The sequence below is a fragment of the Sinocyclocheilus anshuiensis genome, unplaced genomic scaffold (assembly GCF_001515605.1).
Source record: "Sinocyclocheilus anshuiensis isolate Anshui unplaced genomic scaffold, SAMN03320099.WGS_v1.1 scaffold131, whole genome shotgun sequence".
Lineage (NCBI taxonomy): Eukaryota > Metazoa > Chordata > Actinopteri > Cypriniformes > Cyprinidae > Sinocyclocheilus > Sinocyclocheilus anshuiensis.
This window is the reverse complement of record NW_015548193.1, coordinates 186,944-203,419: the sequence shown is the minus strand read 5'-3', so window position 1 is coordinate 203,419 and position 16,476 is coordinate 186,944. Positions and strand designations below refer to the sequence as shown.

Sequence of the window (16,476 nt, the reverse complement as noted above, 5' to 3'; positions counted from 1 at the left end):
TAATGTACAATTTAAAACTTTTCCTTTTTTAAATTATCCTGGGAGAAGAGATGTGCTCCTAACTGAGAGCATCACCCACATACTGTAGGGCTCATATCTCTATTAATAATCTGCGTTTATTGTATCATATTATAAGGCTCACATTCGTTCATTGATGTGCCATACGCCCAACTAAAGATGGCATCTCTCCATGGTGCCTTTCAGTGAAGATGTTGAGTCTGAATTGGAGCTCAGAGCAGATTACAGAAGTGAGTGTGAGAGGAGGATACGGCTGAACAGAAGTTTGGCTCTTAGCGCTTCCCTTCACAGGGGCCGGGAGGAGCCGACAGAACATGGGAAACGAATGACTGGAGGAATTCTGCTTGACATTCAGGCTTCATTAACAATGTGCTTCACGAGACACATGAGTGGGAATGAAAAATATTTGCAATGTCTCATTTTCACAATTATTAGAGAAACAGAAACAGTTACATATATAAACAGACAAGTTACATAAATGTATGTTTGACGGAAACAATTGGAGTCAGTGTTGGGGAGAGTTACTTTCAAAGTAATGTGTTATATTATTGTGTTACACTTAATAAAAACAACCAATTACAGCATTCAACGAGGCATTTATTTATGTATTTGGGAATAATATAGTATTAAAAGATTAATAGTATTAATATAATAATATAGTATAATATTATATTATTAAAAGATAATAATACTGCTAATAATATAGGATTAAATTAGGCATGTATGTATGTATGTATGTATTTCTTTATTTATTTATTTTCGGCCAAATACTAATAATCATGCAAGTCTTGTAAAAAGGAAGGGCAATGTAGCTGGTGTAGATAGCGAAAAATTTATATCGAACGGAACATTTAAGTATATACTGTACTCAAAATATCTATTTATTTAATCTCTAGCATTTTAAAACTATTATTCTGTCTCACAGTGTGGAGCTACAGTGTTAGTCCAAGTGCTAGTTAGTGCATTTAAAATTCAGTGTTTTGATAAAACCATGCCATGCAGAGTTGGGGGAAAATAAATAAATAAAAATAACTACACAGTAAAAGCCCTAGAGATGAGGACTGGCATTTTTCCTAAGCTCTGCATCATGGGTATGAAGCCTTATTAAGTTGGGAACAAGCTATTTTCATTAGGTCTGTTTACAAGCCACAGTCAGAACAGTTAAGGCTAGAAATTTTGTTTTCTCAGTACGACTGGATACAAATCAGGTTACGGCAGATTTGAGGCACAGACAGACAGCACGTTTATTTGTATTCATTATTGGTGCTTGCTAAGGTTGCATGGTAGACTATAAAACATGCCAAAACAACCCCTTGATTTGCATTGAAAGAGGGACCAGAAGATCATATAAAATCAGGGTGGGGTCTTTTTTATTTAAGCCACTTAACCACTACCCTGCTAGACGTGCGTGTCGCGTTCTTTAACGTTCCGCCTGGAAACAAAGAGGCCGTGACGCCAAACCCCCTCATGGAAGAAGAAAGCCGTCGTGTTTACAACTGTGACAATGAGCGCTTATCAGGATCAACTAAACGCTGGATTTTCAAAAGTATGTGAAATATGTAAAGTTCGTGGCATAGACTCTTTAAAATACAAGTTTTACACTGTTATTGTAGGGACGTTTCCCCACATTAGGTTGGTTTTAGATTTATATTTTATTTTATTTTTTATTTTTTCAGCAGGGTAGCAACGTCTTAGCAGCACTCAACCAACCACCTAGAACATCCTCACAACCACAAAGCAATGTACTGAAAACACTCAGAGAACCCTAGCATAGCAACAGATTAAAAAACACTTAGCAATCGCATAGCAATAACCTGGCAACCACATAGCAACAGGATAAAAGCCACTTAGAATCTTTAGTAGCACCATAGCAATGGGTATAAAAAATAACACTTATTAAAATGTCTTAACAACAGAATAGCAATACCCTGGCAACCACAAGTAAAACAAACAAACACTTATGCTGCATCCTAGTTTGCATACTATCCATCCTAAATAGTATTCGAAATTAGAATTAGTATGTCCCAAATCATAGTATGTGAAATGAGTATTCCAAAGGTACCCAGTTGGTTTACTATTTCCGGTAGAAATTCGAAGTGCAGATCCGTGCACACTCCAGTGGCAAATATTGCCCACAACCCATTGCGTGTTGGACGAGGATTCGATTAAAACTACTAACACGAATAAAAAAATTTAAAAAATACAAACATGGCGGATATGTGAGACTGATCGGCAGGTAGAGCAAAGAGTTTATGTGATAAATAATCAATATCTAACCTGATGAAAATAAATAAATAATAATAATGTTACCTGTGGTATATTTAATCTGCAACAACATTGTGAACTTTTATAAAGATACATTTGGTCTTTAACTTTTAAATGTATCGTTATGCAAACACATGAGGAGAGTTCTCGGCATGATAGACCCGTGACTGGCAGATCAATGTGCCTCTTCATTGCTCTCCAGTACGGTAGGAAATTAAATTAAACTAAATGTGGATGACAAGATGATTGACTGGGCAGTTTAAATGTACGTAACTAAGCAACAGAGACGTCAAGTAGTGTGTCTCAAAGCTTGCCTACTGTACTATACTGAAACATTCTCAAAAGTGTGTTTTTTTTTTCTTTCACAAAAAGAGTACATACTTTTAGGGCATAGTATAAGTAGGCGAATTAGGATGCAGCATTACCATGTTGGAAACCACATACCCTGGCAACCACATAGCAACAGCGGGCTTAAAAGTCATTTAGAAAACCTTAGCCACTGAAAAACAAAAAGTGAAAAAAGGGGGAAAATATATATACTATATATATATATATATATATATATATATATACTCTGCAAGCCACATAGCAATGGGTTAAAAGACACTCAGAACACCTTAGCAACCACATAGCAACAGGTTAAAAAAATTAAATGCAATAAAAATAAAAATAAACACACACACACACACACACACACACACTCCCTAATAATCACATATCACTACCTACCATGTATAATTTCTTCCAAAAATATAAATCTAGTTAATTATGTAAAATGATGCATCTGTAAAAGTTCTTGTTCATATGCGCACAGAAGATTTCAGCAGTGGCAGCTCTTAATTAAAGTCCAGCTGTCCTGACCATCTGATGCTAGCAGTGTGTGAGGAACATCTAGTATCTGATGGACAGGAGGTTCAATGGGCCCAGATGGACTCAATGATTGTTCAGCAACTCCTACAGAGAGCTGAGGATTTCACAGGGAGTATAATATGTTTCTCTCCTCTTCGTAATAGAAAACCCAGTCAGAAAATGACAAAAAGTGAGGTGTGCAACCTGTCCAGGTCATTATTCACTCCAAAAGCCAACATAGGAAATAAGATCCTGTTCTGCAGCTGAAATATTCAAGCTTCACTTTCAAGTGTTTTAGTTTTAGGAGACCTCGACTTTCATTTCGTGTTTAGAAGTGGGGAAAGTCATATTTAATAAGGGACACCATTACACATGGCGTCCCGTGCTTGTTGTTAAATTTCCAATGGAGCTCATTAGTTTGGGTAAAGAAAATATATATTTTTTGTCACTGAAGGCACAAAGGCGTTCTGATGAGCCAGGGAGGTAGCGTTAGCAGGCTAATTAGTGCGCAGCTTTGTTGTGTGTTACCAGCATGGTGACTTTCACTGTTAATGAGCTGCTCTTTTTGGTCAACAAATTGTGCCTTGTGTTTGGGCCAGTTGACTCTCACATTATCCTGAAACCCTGGCCTGGTTATGTTCTGGGCGACACCTATACCTTCACGAGATTCTATAATCTCCGGGTTGAACTGGTTTCCTCCCGTGTGTTGGGATTGAACAAGTAATTTGTGGGAGGACTGGCTCTGTGTCTCGTTTGTGGCTCTATTCCTCTGGTTTGTGGATACGTGCGCTATATCTTCTTCCAGTGTAGTTACCTCTGAAGGGTGAACCCTGGTTGAGTTCCTCCAGCACCCTGTGGCATTCAGACTCAGCGGAGGAGTCTTTTTTCAGATTCAGTACTTGTGTTATATGCCTTTGTCACCCCCTTACCAGGTGCCCATACATGTGAAACTACCTGTTATGTAGTTTCCACTGCACGGTTTCCCTTGATAAACCTGTGTCTTTCCCTTGACAGACCTCTGTCAAAACTTGTTATGTGCCCCCTGAGGTAATGGGGTCATTATTTTAGTATATGTATTTGTATTTTATATGTATATGTATTTTAGTCTATGCTGCAATTAGTGAGAAGGGTCTGGCTGCAGCCTCGCACTTGCACTCTCATACTTGCATTCTCAGACACTTGCGCTTCCGCTAGTGACGTCACTTGCATTTATAATGATTTTCTATGGGAGGAAAATGTTTAACGTGCAATTTAACGCATTGCGTTCTGGGCTTGTCTGCTTGCCTGTACGGAGTTGATCCATTTAAAATCACTTAATGCATTTCAAAATGCATTTTCATATTTGTTGGTCTGTATATACTTTGAGTCAACAACAAGACATATAGGCTACTGTATTGTCTTTATCATAGTCAGTTATTATACAACATTAAGCATTTTGCTGTATGGGTGCTAGCGGAAGCGCAAGTGTCTGAGAGTGCAAGTCTGAGAGTGCAAGTGCAAGGCTGCAGCTAGACCCTCTTGCAATTAGTCATATGAATTCTCACATTCCTATCTCAGTGTGATTCTGCACCCCCAATGTTTGCTTTATGGTTTCTATCACGCTTACTTGCCAGCACCTGCATCCTCAATTTCGTCTAATTTCGGCCAAATTTCATAGGCATAAAGGTCCATTGTTCATTGTCAATAGTGTAGCAATGAAGCACAACTCATGCACAAACCAAACAGCTTGCTGTTGAAGAACAGTGCAATGAAGAAATCGCGTGATGGCGTGACCAACTTGAACTGGTGCCATATCTGCATTGGTGAAATCCATCACCTGTATGTGAAGTTCCTGATGATGTGGATTTTGCATGCAAAAATTTGCCGAACAGTGGTAAACATGAACACACTTTTAGTGTGAACAGGCCTTAAAGTGATAAATCACCCAAAAATTAACATTTTGTCATCATCATTTAGTGACCTTCATGTTGTTCCAAACCTGTATGAGTTTCTTACTTCTGTTGAGCACAAAATAAGATATTTTGAAGAATGTTGGTAACATTCTTCCGTAGTACAGAAATTGACTTCCATAGTACAGAAAACAATGTTATGAAAATCAACGGCTACTGTCAATAGCTTGGTTACTGTTTGGTTACCAAAAAAAAACAACAACAAAATCTTCTTTGGATGAGTAAATTATTTGGGTGTACTATCCCTTTAAGCTTGTGACTAGCTTAAAGAACCACTTCAAACCTTTTCTTAATTCAGGTATGTTTTGGGAACATTTGTATTTTTGCTATCAACATTTTTTCAGTAGGGATAATTTCTCAAAGAATGTTGACCTCCACCAGAGACGTTAGTATTCATTTCATAATTATCCTCTGTAATAGCAGATGAACATATATTGATTAAATTCAAGAAGAGCAAAAGTCTGCAAGATCAGCAAGTCCGTCTGACCAGGTGGCTTTCAATCTGTTTAGACACATCTAGCATGTTCAGTGTTGGGAAGGTTACTTTAGAAATGTAATAGGTTACAGATTACACATTTTTTATTTATTCGTCCAAAATGTGGCATATTCCGTCCGCTTTAGGCTATAGGAATTCCGTTTTTATGACTGGATTCTACGAACCAGTCTGTGTTTTCCGCATCGCGGAAATTATGTCTCAGAGTAATCAAGGCAATTTGGGAAAGAAATCAATTAAATCTGTATGTGGAAGTGTGTAAATATTCAAATGTAATCCCCTTTGTAATCGTTAACATTTTCATAAGTAACTGTAATTTAATTACACATTTTTTCTTAGTAACTGTAACTGATTACAGTTACATTTATTTTGTAATTAAATTACATAACGCCGTTACATGTAACTAGTTACTCCCCAACACTGAGCATGTTGAACAGGTTTTAGCTTCATCACTCAAGGCTGTTGGAGCTTAAGTGTGGGCCGTACTGCAGACCACAGCTATCTCTAATTTATGCATCATTCACACTTTATATAATAAACAACCCCTCTTTTTCAGCAAGAAATTAAATGCGTTTCACATTGAATAATTTAATCAGGATATTGGAGGCCTCTTTTATGGGTTCATATATTTAGGTGGAGAAACATGATAAAAAGTCATGGCACATTATTCAGACTGCAAAGAGAAAATGACCAGCCAGTCACCCTAACTAGTGGAACTTCTTAGCACTGAAATCCTGCTTTTACTCTCATGGAATTTGTTTGTTTTATGGCCATTTCTGCACGGCGGTGCAAATTGGGAATTATTAGATAGCTTCAGCCTTTCCAAACAAGTAAACATAGCCTACCTTTGTGGATAAGAAATGTGAAGACTTTAATTTTAAGGCTTTAAAAGCATACCTTGAATTCAGCTTGCCGTATTATTTAGCCAATTCTATTCATCATAGAAAGGACATATTTCAGTTAAAGGGGTCATATGATGCGATTTCAAGTTTTCCTTTCTCTTTGGAGTGTTACAAGCTGTTCGTGAATAGATAAGATCCCTAAAGTTGCAAAGACTAAAGTCTCAAACCCAAAGAGATATTCTTAATAAAAGTTAAGACTAGTCCACGCCCTCCTAAAACGCCTCGTTTAAACAAGCCCCGACATGTCAACATCACTGTGCGGGAAGATTTGCATAACGCCACCCAAATGTTCACGCAAAGAAAGAAAGCGTGACTTTTATTCTCGCTGTAGTATTGTTGCTGCCAAACCACATAAACACATTTCATTACACCAAATACACAAAATAATGTTCTTTTTAGCAGCATCATATGACCCCTTTAAAGCAAAAATAGTCAATTGAAGATGTATTAAATCCAGGATCTAGAGGCATAGTAATCATTTACTGGCCTTCATGTCATTCCAAACTTATTATTTTTTTCTTTCCTGTGAGGCATAAAATTACTTATTTAGCTTAATAAATAGGTGCTGGGACTATCAAATGCTAAAAAGTAGTGTATGTATTTGAGGATTTGTGTGAGGACCTGCCTGAAATTGAGATTCACTGTATTTACTGCTCTTATTTTTATTAAGGGCAAACTTCTGATCTTCTTTGCAAGAAGATAGCAGAGTCTTCTCTGTTTTGATGCACTATTGTCACCGCTATTGAGGCAACCCAAATTAGTAGTGATTCAGCCTTGATTTTAATTGGTGGTTATGAGAATGTAGTGTTTGTGTGTGTGTGTGTGTGTGTGTGTGTGTGTGTGTGTGTGCGCGTGTGTTTGTGTGTGTGTGTGTGTTTCTTTTAAATTGTAGAAAGAAGAATTGTAGAAAAAAAAACCAGGGCTAGTTTAGGGAAGTTGCTAGAAGGATCTACAAGTCAGTAATTAATATTTTAGTAACTAATATGTTGAGTCAAACATCCAATTACACAAACGTACGTTTTCTCTAGCAGTGGTATTGTATGTTTGTTTCAGACTCTGAGTTCAGATAAGGACATTTTTTTTTTGTGGCTTTTCACCTGAAAACAAAAATGTCAGTATCATCATATATATTTTTAATAGCTGTAAACACAATAAAGCTACACTGGGATATATTCAGGCAGGTATCTCATAGAGAGAGAGATTTTAAACAAAATTTTGAACTATGTTCTGAGGACAAGGTTATTTTTCATAAAAGTCAGATGAGGTTGCCATGTATGTTATTCTATAAATCCCGTATACTATAATACATAAATTAAGTACTGTGTAGATATCAAAAGTAATTAAGACATTAAACTAACATATATATAATTGTTTTATTGCTGACCTTTTTACCCCCTTACCCCATATAGTGTGACAACATGCCCCATTTGCAGCCTCAGTTACTTAAACTGCATTTTTCTGGTCAATAATGGTATTAATGTTCAGTAGCTTTTAAATAAATAAATATAAGAGTAAGCACTGTGTCATTTAACCCTGGTCTTCCCTATTATTTATACAGTATTTAGTGTTTATTATTATGACTTTATTGCTTTATTAAAAAATGAATACTAACAATGTGATCAGTTTCCCACTCCATGCCATATCTTTTTCCAGTATCTTTTAATTATTTTTTATTGATATTGGATTAGACTTGTTGTCCTGAGCGCATAGCCTTCAGTTGGATGGTTTATTAACATTCAACATTATTCATGAATTTTAAAGGTGCAGTATGTAATAATGACTAGTGGTTGAAATGGGTACTGCAGTCTAAATTGAAAATATTGTTTCTCCTGCCCCCTCCACCGCAGACTCAATACCTACGCGGGTTGTCAGATTGAGGATACACAACACAAACCAGCACAACTGACAATGGAAGGTGACGAACCTTACACTGTAAAAGTGATGAGTTGATTTATCCGCGTTTTAATATTCCTGTGGTCATTGAGCTTTTTAGATGGATGCTGAGGCTTTTTAGGTTGGGTAGAGTCTGCGATCTTTGACCCAGTTTGTTTGCTCACTACCATGGCTGCAGTATGCTGTGTTTTCTGCAAACTGGCAACCCGGGGTGTTGAAATACTATTGGGTAAACTGCAAGTGGGCGGAATCACACAGTCCAAAACAAAAACAGACATTCCGACACAGAATGCACATATTCAAAGTATTATAACTGGCTTTAGCGTTGTTTTTCAGGAAACAAGTATGTGAACTTAGCATGTTTCCTAAATATCTGCAAATGTATTATAGTGTTTTTATGCTTTAGTACAGTAAAAAAAATTACATACAACACCTTTAATATTGTTATAGGAAGGTCTTGTTCAAAGCAGATTCCATGCAACATTCACAATTTTATTAGAAATGATGACATCTCTGTAATTGTTAAATAGAGACGTGGAATGTCTTATTGAGCTCAGATCACCGAACTTGATATTGTTGGCCATTGTGCCAAGTGTTTTTACATGTTCAGACTGTTTACAATAAGTACAGATTTGGAGAATCTGAGCCTTACATTATTTTCACTGGCACGGGACAAAAATGGCTGTTAGCCAGCGATCACTACATACCTTCACACTGCATTGAAGTAACTAACCCCTGAGAGCTGAGAGCCAAATGTAAACCAGGAAAGTCAACAAAATCGAGGAGAAACCCAATATGGGCCAGAAAGAGACGTGTGAGCATGTGAGTGCTGGGAAGCGAGACCTGATCCAAACCCAGTAACATCCAGCCAGCATGAGGCAGTGGAGAAAATGTCAGCAAAGGAAATGAACAGCCGTTTCACTGGAGCAGTCAGGATGAATCTGATTTAACTGGCATGATACGCTTTTCATTCATTACAATGGGGATAAGAGCGGGGGATCTGGGACTGGGCGGACAGCCAAACCGCTGGTTCTCACAGCCATTTTATAACTTAATATGCACCATGAAACCTTACAAGAGATGTCTCGCATGCCACTGGCATCCAAACGTTCACAGGCTCTGTTACTGTACGTTGGCTGGGTTTTTAATGAAGGTTTTAGCTGAGGCCCAGTGCTGCGGTTTGCTCTGTCCAGCATATTCAGCTTTGATGTAGCTGCAGACACTTCTTTCGCTTGTAAGACAGATGGATGTCAAGTCAATTTGATCGGGCCGAATCGTGCACCCAGTCATTTTTTATTTTTTTGAGGGATTTTGAGAATGTCCTCCATCGGGATAGCAAGCATTTTTTTGCTCTGTCTGATCTGTTGCTGAAAATGAAACACGTAGTAAACTTAATGAGCCATCGCGTGCTGCGTCTTAACGTCTTAATGGGAATGACTGAAATTTCGTTTCTTCACAAAGATCAGTCAGTAGAGGTCTTGACATCATTCTTGAAGTCAATGTGAAATTAAACTAGAACCTATTACTTTCTTAATAAATGTTCTTGGCCTTATTTTGCATGATTCGTCACGCAGCCTTATTCCAGAAATTGAACGTTTGTCTTTATAAACTCGGTCCACCTCTAAAATGACAGCTATCTAAGCCATTGTTTTAGACTATTATTGTAAATAATCCTTTGTAATTCAGACAATTTTGCATAGTTTAAAAAAATAAATAAACTGTTTTTATACATACAATGAAAGTCAGTCGGCTCCACTGTTATTTTGAACGCCATTGACTTTAATATTATTGACAAAAAGACACAGAGACAGCTTTTCTTTTCTTTTCTTTTCTTTTCTTTTCTTTTCTTTTTTCAATGCAGAAAATACAGGTTTGAAATGACATGGCAGTGAGCTAATTATGATTTTTCATTTTTTGGGGTAACTATCCCTTACCTAAATGGGTAACACTTTAGAATAGGGAACACATATTCATTATTAACTAAAAGTTTTCCCTCAACAAACTCCTAATTTGCTGCTTATAAACAGTAAGGTAGTTGTTAAGTTTAGCTGTTGGGTGGATTAAGGGATCTAAAATATGATCATGCAGAATAAACCATTAATATGTGCTTAATAAGTACTAATAAACAGCCAATATGCTGGTAATATGCATGCTAATAAGCAACTAGTTAATAGTGAGAATTGGTCTTAAAATAAAGTGTTACCCATTAATAATTATAGCAATAATAATATATAATTACAGGTTGGTAAATAAATAAATAAAGTTACTAATATGGTAGCATGCTTCATACAGCATCAATGCTTTTGAGGATGACTTGAACTTATATTTCTATATACAAGTTATATCTTAATTCCCAGCAGAAAGAGGTTAATATTGTTTCCTTGAACTACATTTTCATCCTCCTCAATCCACTGCAAACTTGTTTTCAATTCTGCCTCTATTCTGGTGTAACAACCCTTTTTCACCATCTAATCCATTCTTGATGGATAAAATCCCACTCTACTTTTTTTCTTCTTCTTCATTTAATATCTAGTTTCATTTGAAAAAGCATCACATTATGGAATAAAATTGGTTTGGAATATGTTCTTTAAAGTTTTAAATTAAATTGAATCTAGATATGATGATTCTCTTAATATCGTCCAACTCTAGTACAGTATGTGTGGTCAAAATTGTGGTCTGCTCTCCAGGGGCCCCGACAGGAAGTCATCTAAAGGAAGACATGAGTCACTGGCAGCTTCATGCTCACTACTATCCTCCTCTACTGCGATCCACAACCATCCGCAAGTTCATGGTTGGATATGAGATGCTAGCTAATGAACAGAGGGATCTTACACCTGAACAGGTATGTTTTCTTCTAAACGTACAAAAATGACAATGTTTACAATAACATGTTCTAGTCTTTGGTATTTAGCATTATCCAGTTTTCACATAAATGATCCTATCCTAAAGACAATTAATATAGAAAAATAATGAATTAGTGGAAAAAAATAATCATTGTAGCAACAACAACAACAATAATAATAATACTTACTATTATTATGAATAAAATATATTATAATATATATTTTAACAACTCAGCAGGCTGCTGGCTCCTTAAAAAAAATGTATATGCAAAATATATAAAATTCTAATTCTGAATAATATTTGAAATTAAATATTTATTATTTATAATAATAAGAAGAATATTTGAACATAAACAACAACAGCAACAAATAATAATAATAATAATAATAATAATAATAATAATAATAATAATATTATTTTTTATCTTAACTCTTAGCAGGCTGGTGGTATATCTAACAATATATTTATAATAAATATTATTATTCTTAAATACTAAATAATAATAAAATATTAACTATTACTTAAATATTATTCTCTATAATATTAATAATAACAATAATAATCTAAAATATATTATAAATATTTTTTTATGTTAACAAATTGCATCTGGACATAAAATTATAATTATTTTCTTTCATTGTATTTATAATAATACTAATACTACTGCAACTACTACTAATAATAATAAAATATAACATATTTTAATTTAATTTTAACAGAATTCTTAGCAGACTGTTTGCTCTCTGTAAATGTGCATATGGGTCTACTCACTTGATAGGAAATAAAACGACTGAGCAATGTCCAATTTGGCCATAAAATTTAACAATACCATTCAGATTAGGTCACAGGTTTTCATTTACAGGCAGGATTTGGGCTTCAGTTTAACGCCCATGCAGACCTCTAGATTGTATTCGTCTCCTGACTCAGGAGTGTTTTTATCTTTCCACTACATTTAGAGTTTCCATTAAGCTTTAGCTCCCCAGTTATTCCTTGTTCAACACCCAAGTTGTAGATAACCTCCTTTTTTATACCGGGATTTCATGACCTAACAATACTCGGCTCCGTTTCTCCAAAACCACTGGTTATAAATGACTTCTGAAGCGGCTATCCTGACAACCGCTGCTGTCAGGTATTTAAATGAGGTGACTTTTGTTGTTTTCCGCCAGGTTTCAACAAAGGAGTCCTAAGCACTATTATAATGTCACGCTTAACAGTTTGTGACTCTTCCAGCGGTACTGATCTACTGTCCTCAGTATCATTAGAAGTTAGTTTAATCCACAATGACTCATATTTCCAGCACTTCTGCACCTATTTCACCTGCACAATTAATGTGTCCAGTCATGTGGGACTTTCTTCTAGCGTCTAAGTGTTTCTGTCAGGCACACCCAGGCCAGGGTGACCCTGCTCGGTTTGAGGCTGTCAAGTGAGGGAAGGGGAGCCGAACAGAAACTGAGTCCCCTATTTTCCTGTCTCCTTTTTCTTGTCTCGGCTGCCAAAGTGAGGAGGATAAGGGTGCAGCGCGTTACGCTCTTGATTGATGCCCATCTGGAAGTATTGATTGATAGCTTGATCAAATTACAGCCATCCATCCGGAGGTTGTCAGGACACTGGCCATCAACGCTGATCCGTCACACTGTGACTCTGTCGGTCACATCGACATGGGTCCAATCAGCGCCCCCCCCACTCCCGACAGCAATCCAAGCCCTTTTCACACTCCCAGGAAACCCATTTCCCCCCAGCTTGTCCACCTGAATGTGAAATTTATCAGGAGACGGTGAGTGTTATCAGTCCTAAACCAGGACATCTGTTTTTCTTCAAGCTAAACGAGTGAGAATGGTTTGGACTGCGATAAATTGGGCTTGGTTATCTGTCGACCTGACCTCTGTCTGCTGAGCTGGGTTGCCATTGGTGGCGAGTTCAAAGCAAAGTTAGCGTGTGAGCACAATAAAGTGACCAGTTCCCATTTTACAAGCCAGTGGATATACAGTTTGGACACTGTTTGTCTGAATTATATGTCCTAGCTTTAGTGTGATTCAGTAGTGGGGAGGAAAAGTGATATATACTGCTAAAATGTACCTCACAAAACTATATTGATACTGTTACACCAAGTTCTGCATTAGTATTTTTGGGAAGAAGAGATTCAAGTCTATGAGATGATGAAACATGTTGTGAAAGTACTTTCCCGTACTGTTTCTACTTGGCCAACATCCAAACCAAGGTAAGAAAATAATTGGTTCCTCGAGTTGGCTGGCTGCTCAGAGAAGCTATAGTGTCTTTGACCATGAAATTGTAGCTTCCTTCTGAAGTGTCAGACACTGATTTAGAAGTGGTCTATTACTGACAGACAGAGATACATTTCAGCTTGAGCCACTGATGAAATAATATGCTTTGAAATGTCGGTAACACTTTAGTTTAGAGACCAATTCTCACTATTAACTAGTTGCTTATTAGCATGCATATTACTAGCATATTGGCTGTTTACTAGTACTTATAAAGCACATATTTATGCCTTATTTTGCATGACTATATTTTAGATCCCTTAATCCACCCCACACCTAAATTTAACAACTACCTTACTAACTATTAATAAGCAGCAAATTAGGAGTTTATTGAGGCAAAAGTCAAAGTTAATAATTAGTTAATGGTGATAATTGACTAAACTAAAGTGCGACTGAAATGTCTTTTGTTACCTCCAGACTTAATAGAAAATATAGTGCCTTGCACACCCAAATCCAGGTGTGTCAGATAAAATTATCATGAAATTGTGTGCGCAACATTTTGGTTAGTTGGTCACTCAACCATCCTCAGACTTAAGTTTGTCAATTAAATCTCAATCAATCAATCAATCAATCAATCAATCAATCAATCAGAAAGGGATAGAGTCCCAAATATGAACATTTTTGTGATTTTTAACTAGTTGCTCTAAACCGTCTCATGTTACCTTTAGTGTGATTCAGTAGTGGGGAGGAAAAGTGATATATACTGCTAAAATGTACCTCACAAAACTATATTGATACTGTTACACCAAGTTCTGCATTAGTATTTTTGGGAAGAAGAGATTCAAGTCTATGAGATGATGAAACATGTTGTGAAAGTACTTTCCCGTACTGTTTCTACTTGGCCAACATCCAAACCAAGGTAAGAAAATAATTGGTTCCTCGAGTTGGCTGGCTGCTCAGAGAAGCTATAGTGTCTTTGACCATGAAATTGTAGCTTCCTTCTGAAGTGTCAGACACTGATTTAGAAGTGGTCTATTACTGACAGACAGAGATACATTTCAGCTTGAGCCACTGATGAAATAATATGCTTTGAAATGTCGGTAACACTTTAGTTTAGAGACCAATTCTCACTATTAACTAGTTGCTTATTAGCATGCATATTACTAGCATATTGGCTGTTTACTAGTACTTATAAAGCACATATTTATGCCTTATTTTGCATGACTATATTTTAGATCCCTTAATCCACCCCACACCTAAATTTAACAACTACCTTACTAACTATTAATAAGCAGCAAATTAGGAGTTTATTGAGGCAAAAGTCAAAGTTAATAATTAGTTAATGGTGATAATTGACTAAACTAAAGTGCGACTGAAATGTCTTTTGTTACCTCCAGACTTAATAGAAAATATAGTGCCTTGCACACCCAAATCCAGGTGTGTCAGATAAAATTATCATGAAATTGTGTGCGCAACATTTTGGTTAGTTGGTCACTCAACCATCCTCAGACTTAAGTTTGTCAATTAAATCTCAATCAATCAATCAATCAATCAATCAATCAATCAATCAATCAATCAATCAATCAATCAATCAATCAATCAATCAATCAATCAATCAATCAATCAATCAATCAATCAATCAGAAAGGGATAGAGTCCCAAATATGAAAATTTTTGTGATTTTTAACTAGTTGCTCTAAACCGTCTCATGTTACTTATGTAACCATGGTTCCCTGAGTAGGGAACGAGACACTGTGTCCTCTAGGGGTCGCTATGGGGAACGCCTCGTCGTGACCCGTGTCTGAAGCATACATTGAAAAAACACCAACACCACGTTGGCCGGCGACAGCCATGACGTCACTACCGGCACGACTATAGTATAAATAGGCGCCGGGAGAACACATCATCCACCTCTTCATCTGAAGCTTGCGTCCGCAGCATGGCAAGAAAACTGGCTCACAAGGTACAACTGTAAAGGCTTATTCACACCAAAAATGATAACAATAAAAAGTAGCAAGCAGCAATTTAGGGGCCAAGCAATACAGAAGCAAGCAAGAAAACCTAGAGGACGCAGTGTCTCGTTTTCTACTCAGGGAACCAAGGTTACATGCGTAACCTGAGACGTTCCCTTTCAAAGGAACTTCGAACTGCGTCCTCTAGGGGTTGCTATGGGGAACGGTATACCCACACCACCATGCTGAGGGGAGTGCATGCCAGAAACCATGGCGAGCACTAAGTACCAACTCTACCATATTGCCATGGGAGTTGCCCCTGGGACGTTTAGACGGCTGTCAGTGACATTATTCCCTACGGCCAAAGGCTACTGCACATTCTCTGTATATGCTGAAGGAACTGTCTCAACAGACCCCTAGTAGCAACACCCTGTTAAAGTAGGTATCCAGAGGATACATAGGTGGAGTGGTGCCCAAGGCGGAACCGGGGTTTTAAACCACTCAGAAAGAGCACGAAGCTGCTGCTCGTAGCTCTTACCATACAGGATTCTATAAAAGAATGCAGAGTACTAGCGTGCGAACTTACCACAGTGTGGAGTTTAGAAAGTGTACAAAGACACCTACAGCATGTTCCAATGCTGGAACGGCTAGCAGTAGTTTACCTTAGCTGTGGGAGCACAAACCGAGCTCTCAACGAGCGGGGGCTCGACCTACAGTGCGATTGTAGAATCAAAAGGGTAAGCGTACTGCAAGCTAGCCAAACACTCAGCGCATCAGAGAGGCAGAGGAAGGGCCTAATTCGCCTGATGCTGCTGGTTCCAGGTGCTCTGGAAAAACAGAGAACTCAACTTCTCATGTGAGAGGAGAACTCCGAATTCAGAAGAGTAGTGTGCTCATTCCAGGTAACCCTTCGATAAAAGGGGAGCACTGCTCAACACTACCACAAGAACAGCCCATGGAGCGAGGAATCCAACTCCTCAGAAAGAATTAACGCTCGAAAGAAAGTGCCATGCTCACAATAACCCTCAATGGTGAGGGGAGCGATGCTTCCAGAGTGTGTCGACAGAGACACACTAGTTGAGTGGAGCCCAAG

General features: G+C 37.4%; 1 protein-coding gene across 1 annotated transcript in view; it reads left to right on the top strand.

Annotated features, from left to right (window-relative positions):
• The window catches only part of LOC107653127 (galactose-1-phosphate uridylyltransferase-like), a 145,282-nt gene that overhangs the window by 123,039 nt on the left and 5,767 nt on the right, over positions 1 to 16,476 (top strand). Inside the window, exon 10 of the mRNA XM_016439763.1 lies at positions 11,057 to 11,211. Coding sequence (XP_016295249.1) covers positions 11,057 to 11,211 — 155 coding nt within the window. The remainder of the gene's footprint in view (positions 1 to 11,056; positions 11,212 to 16,476) is intronic.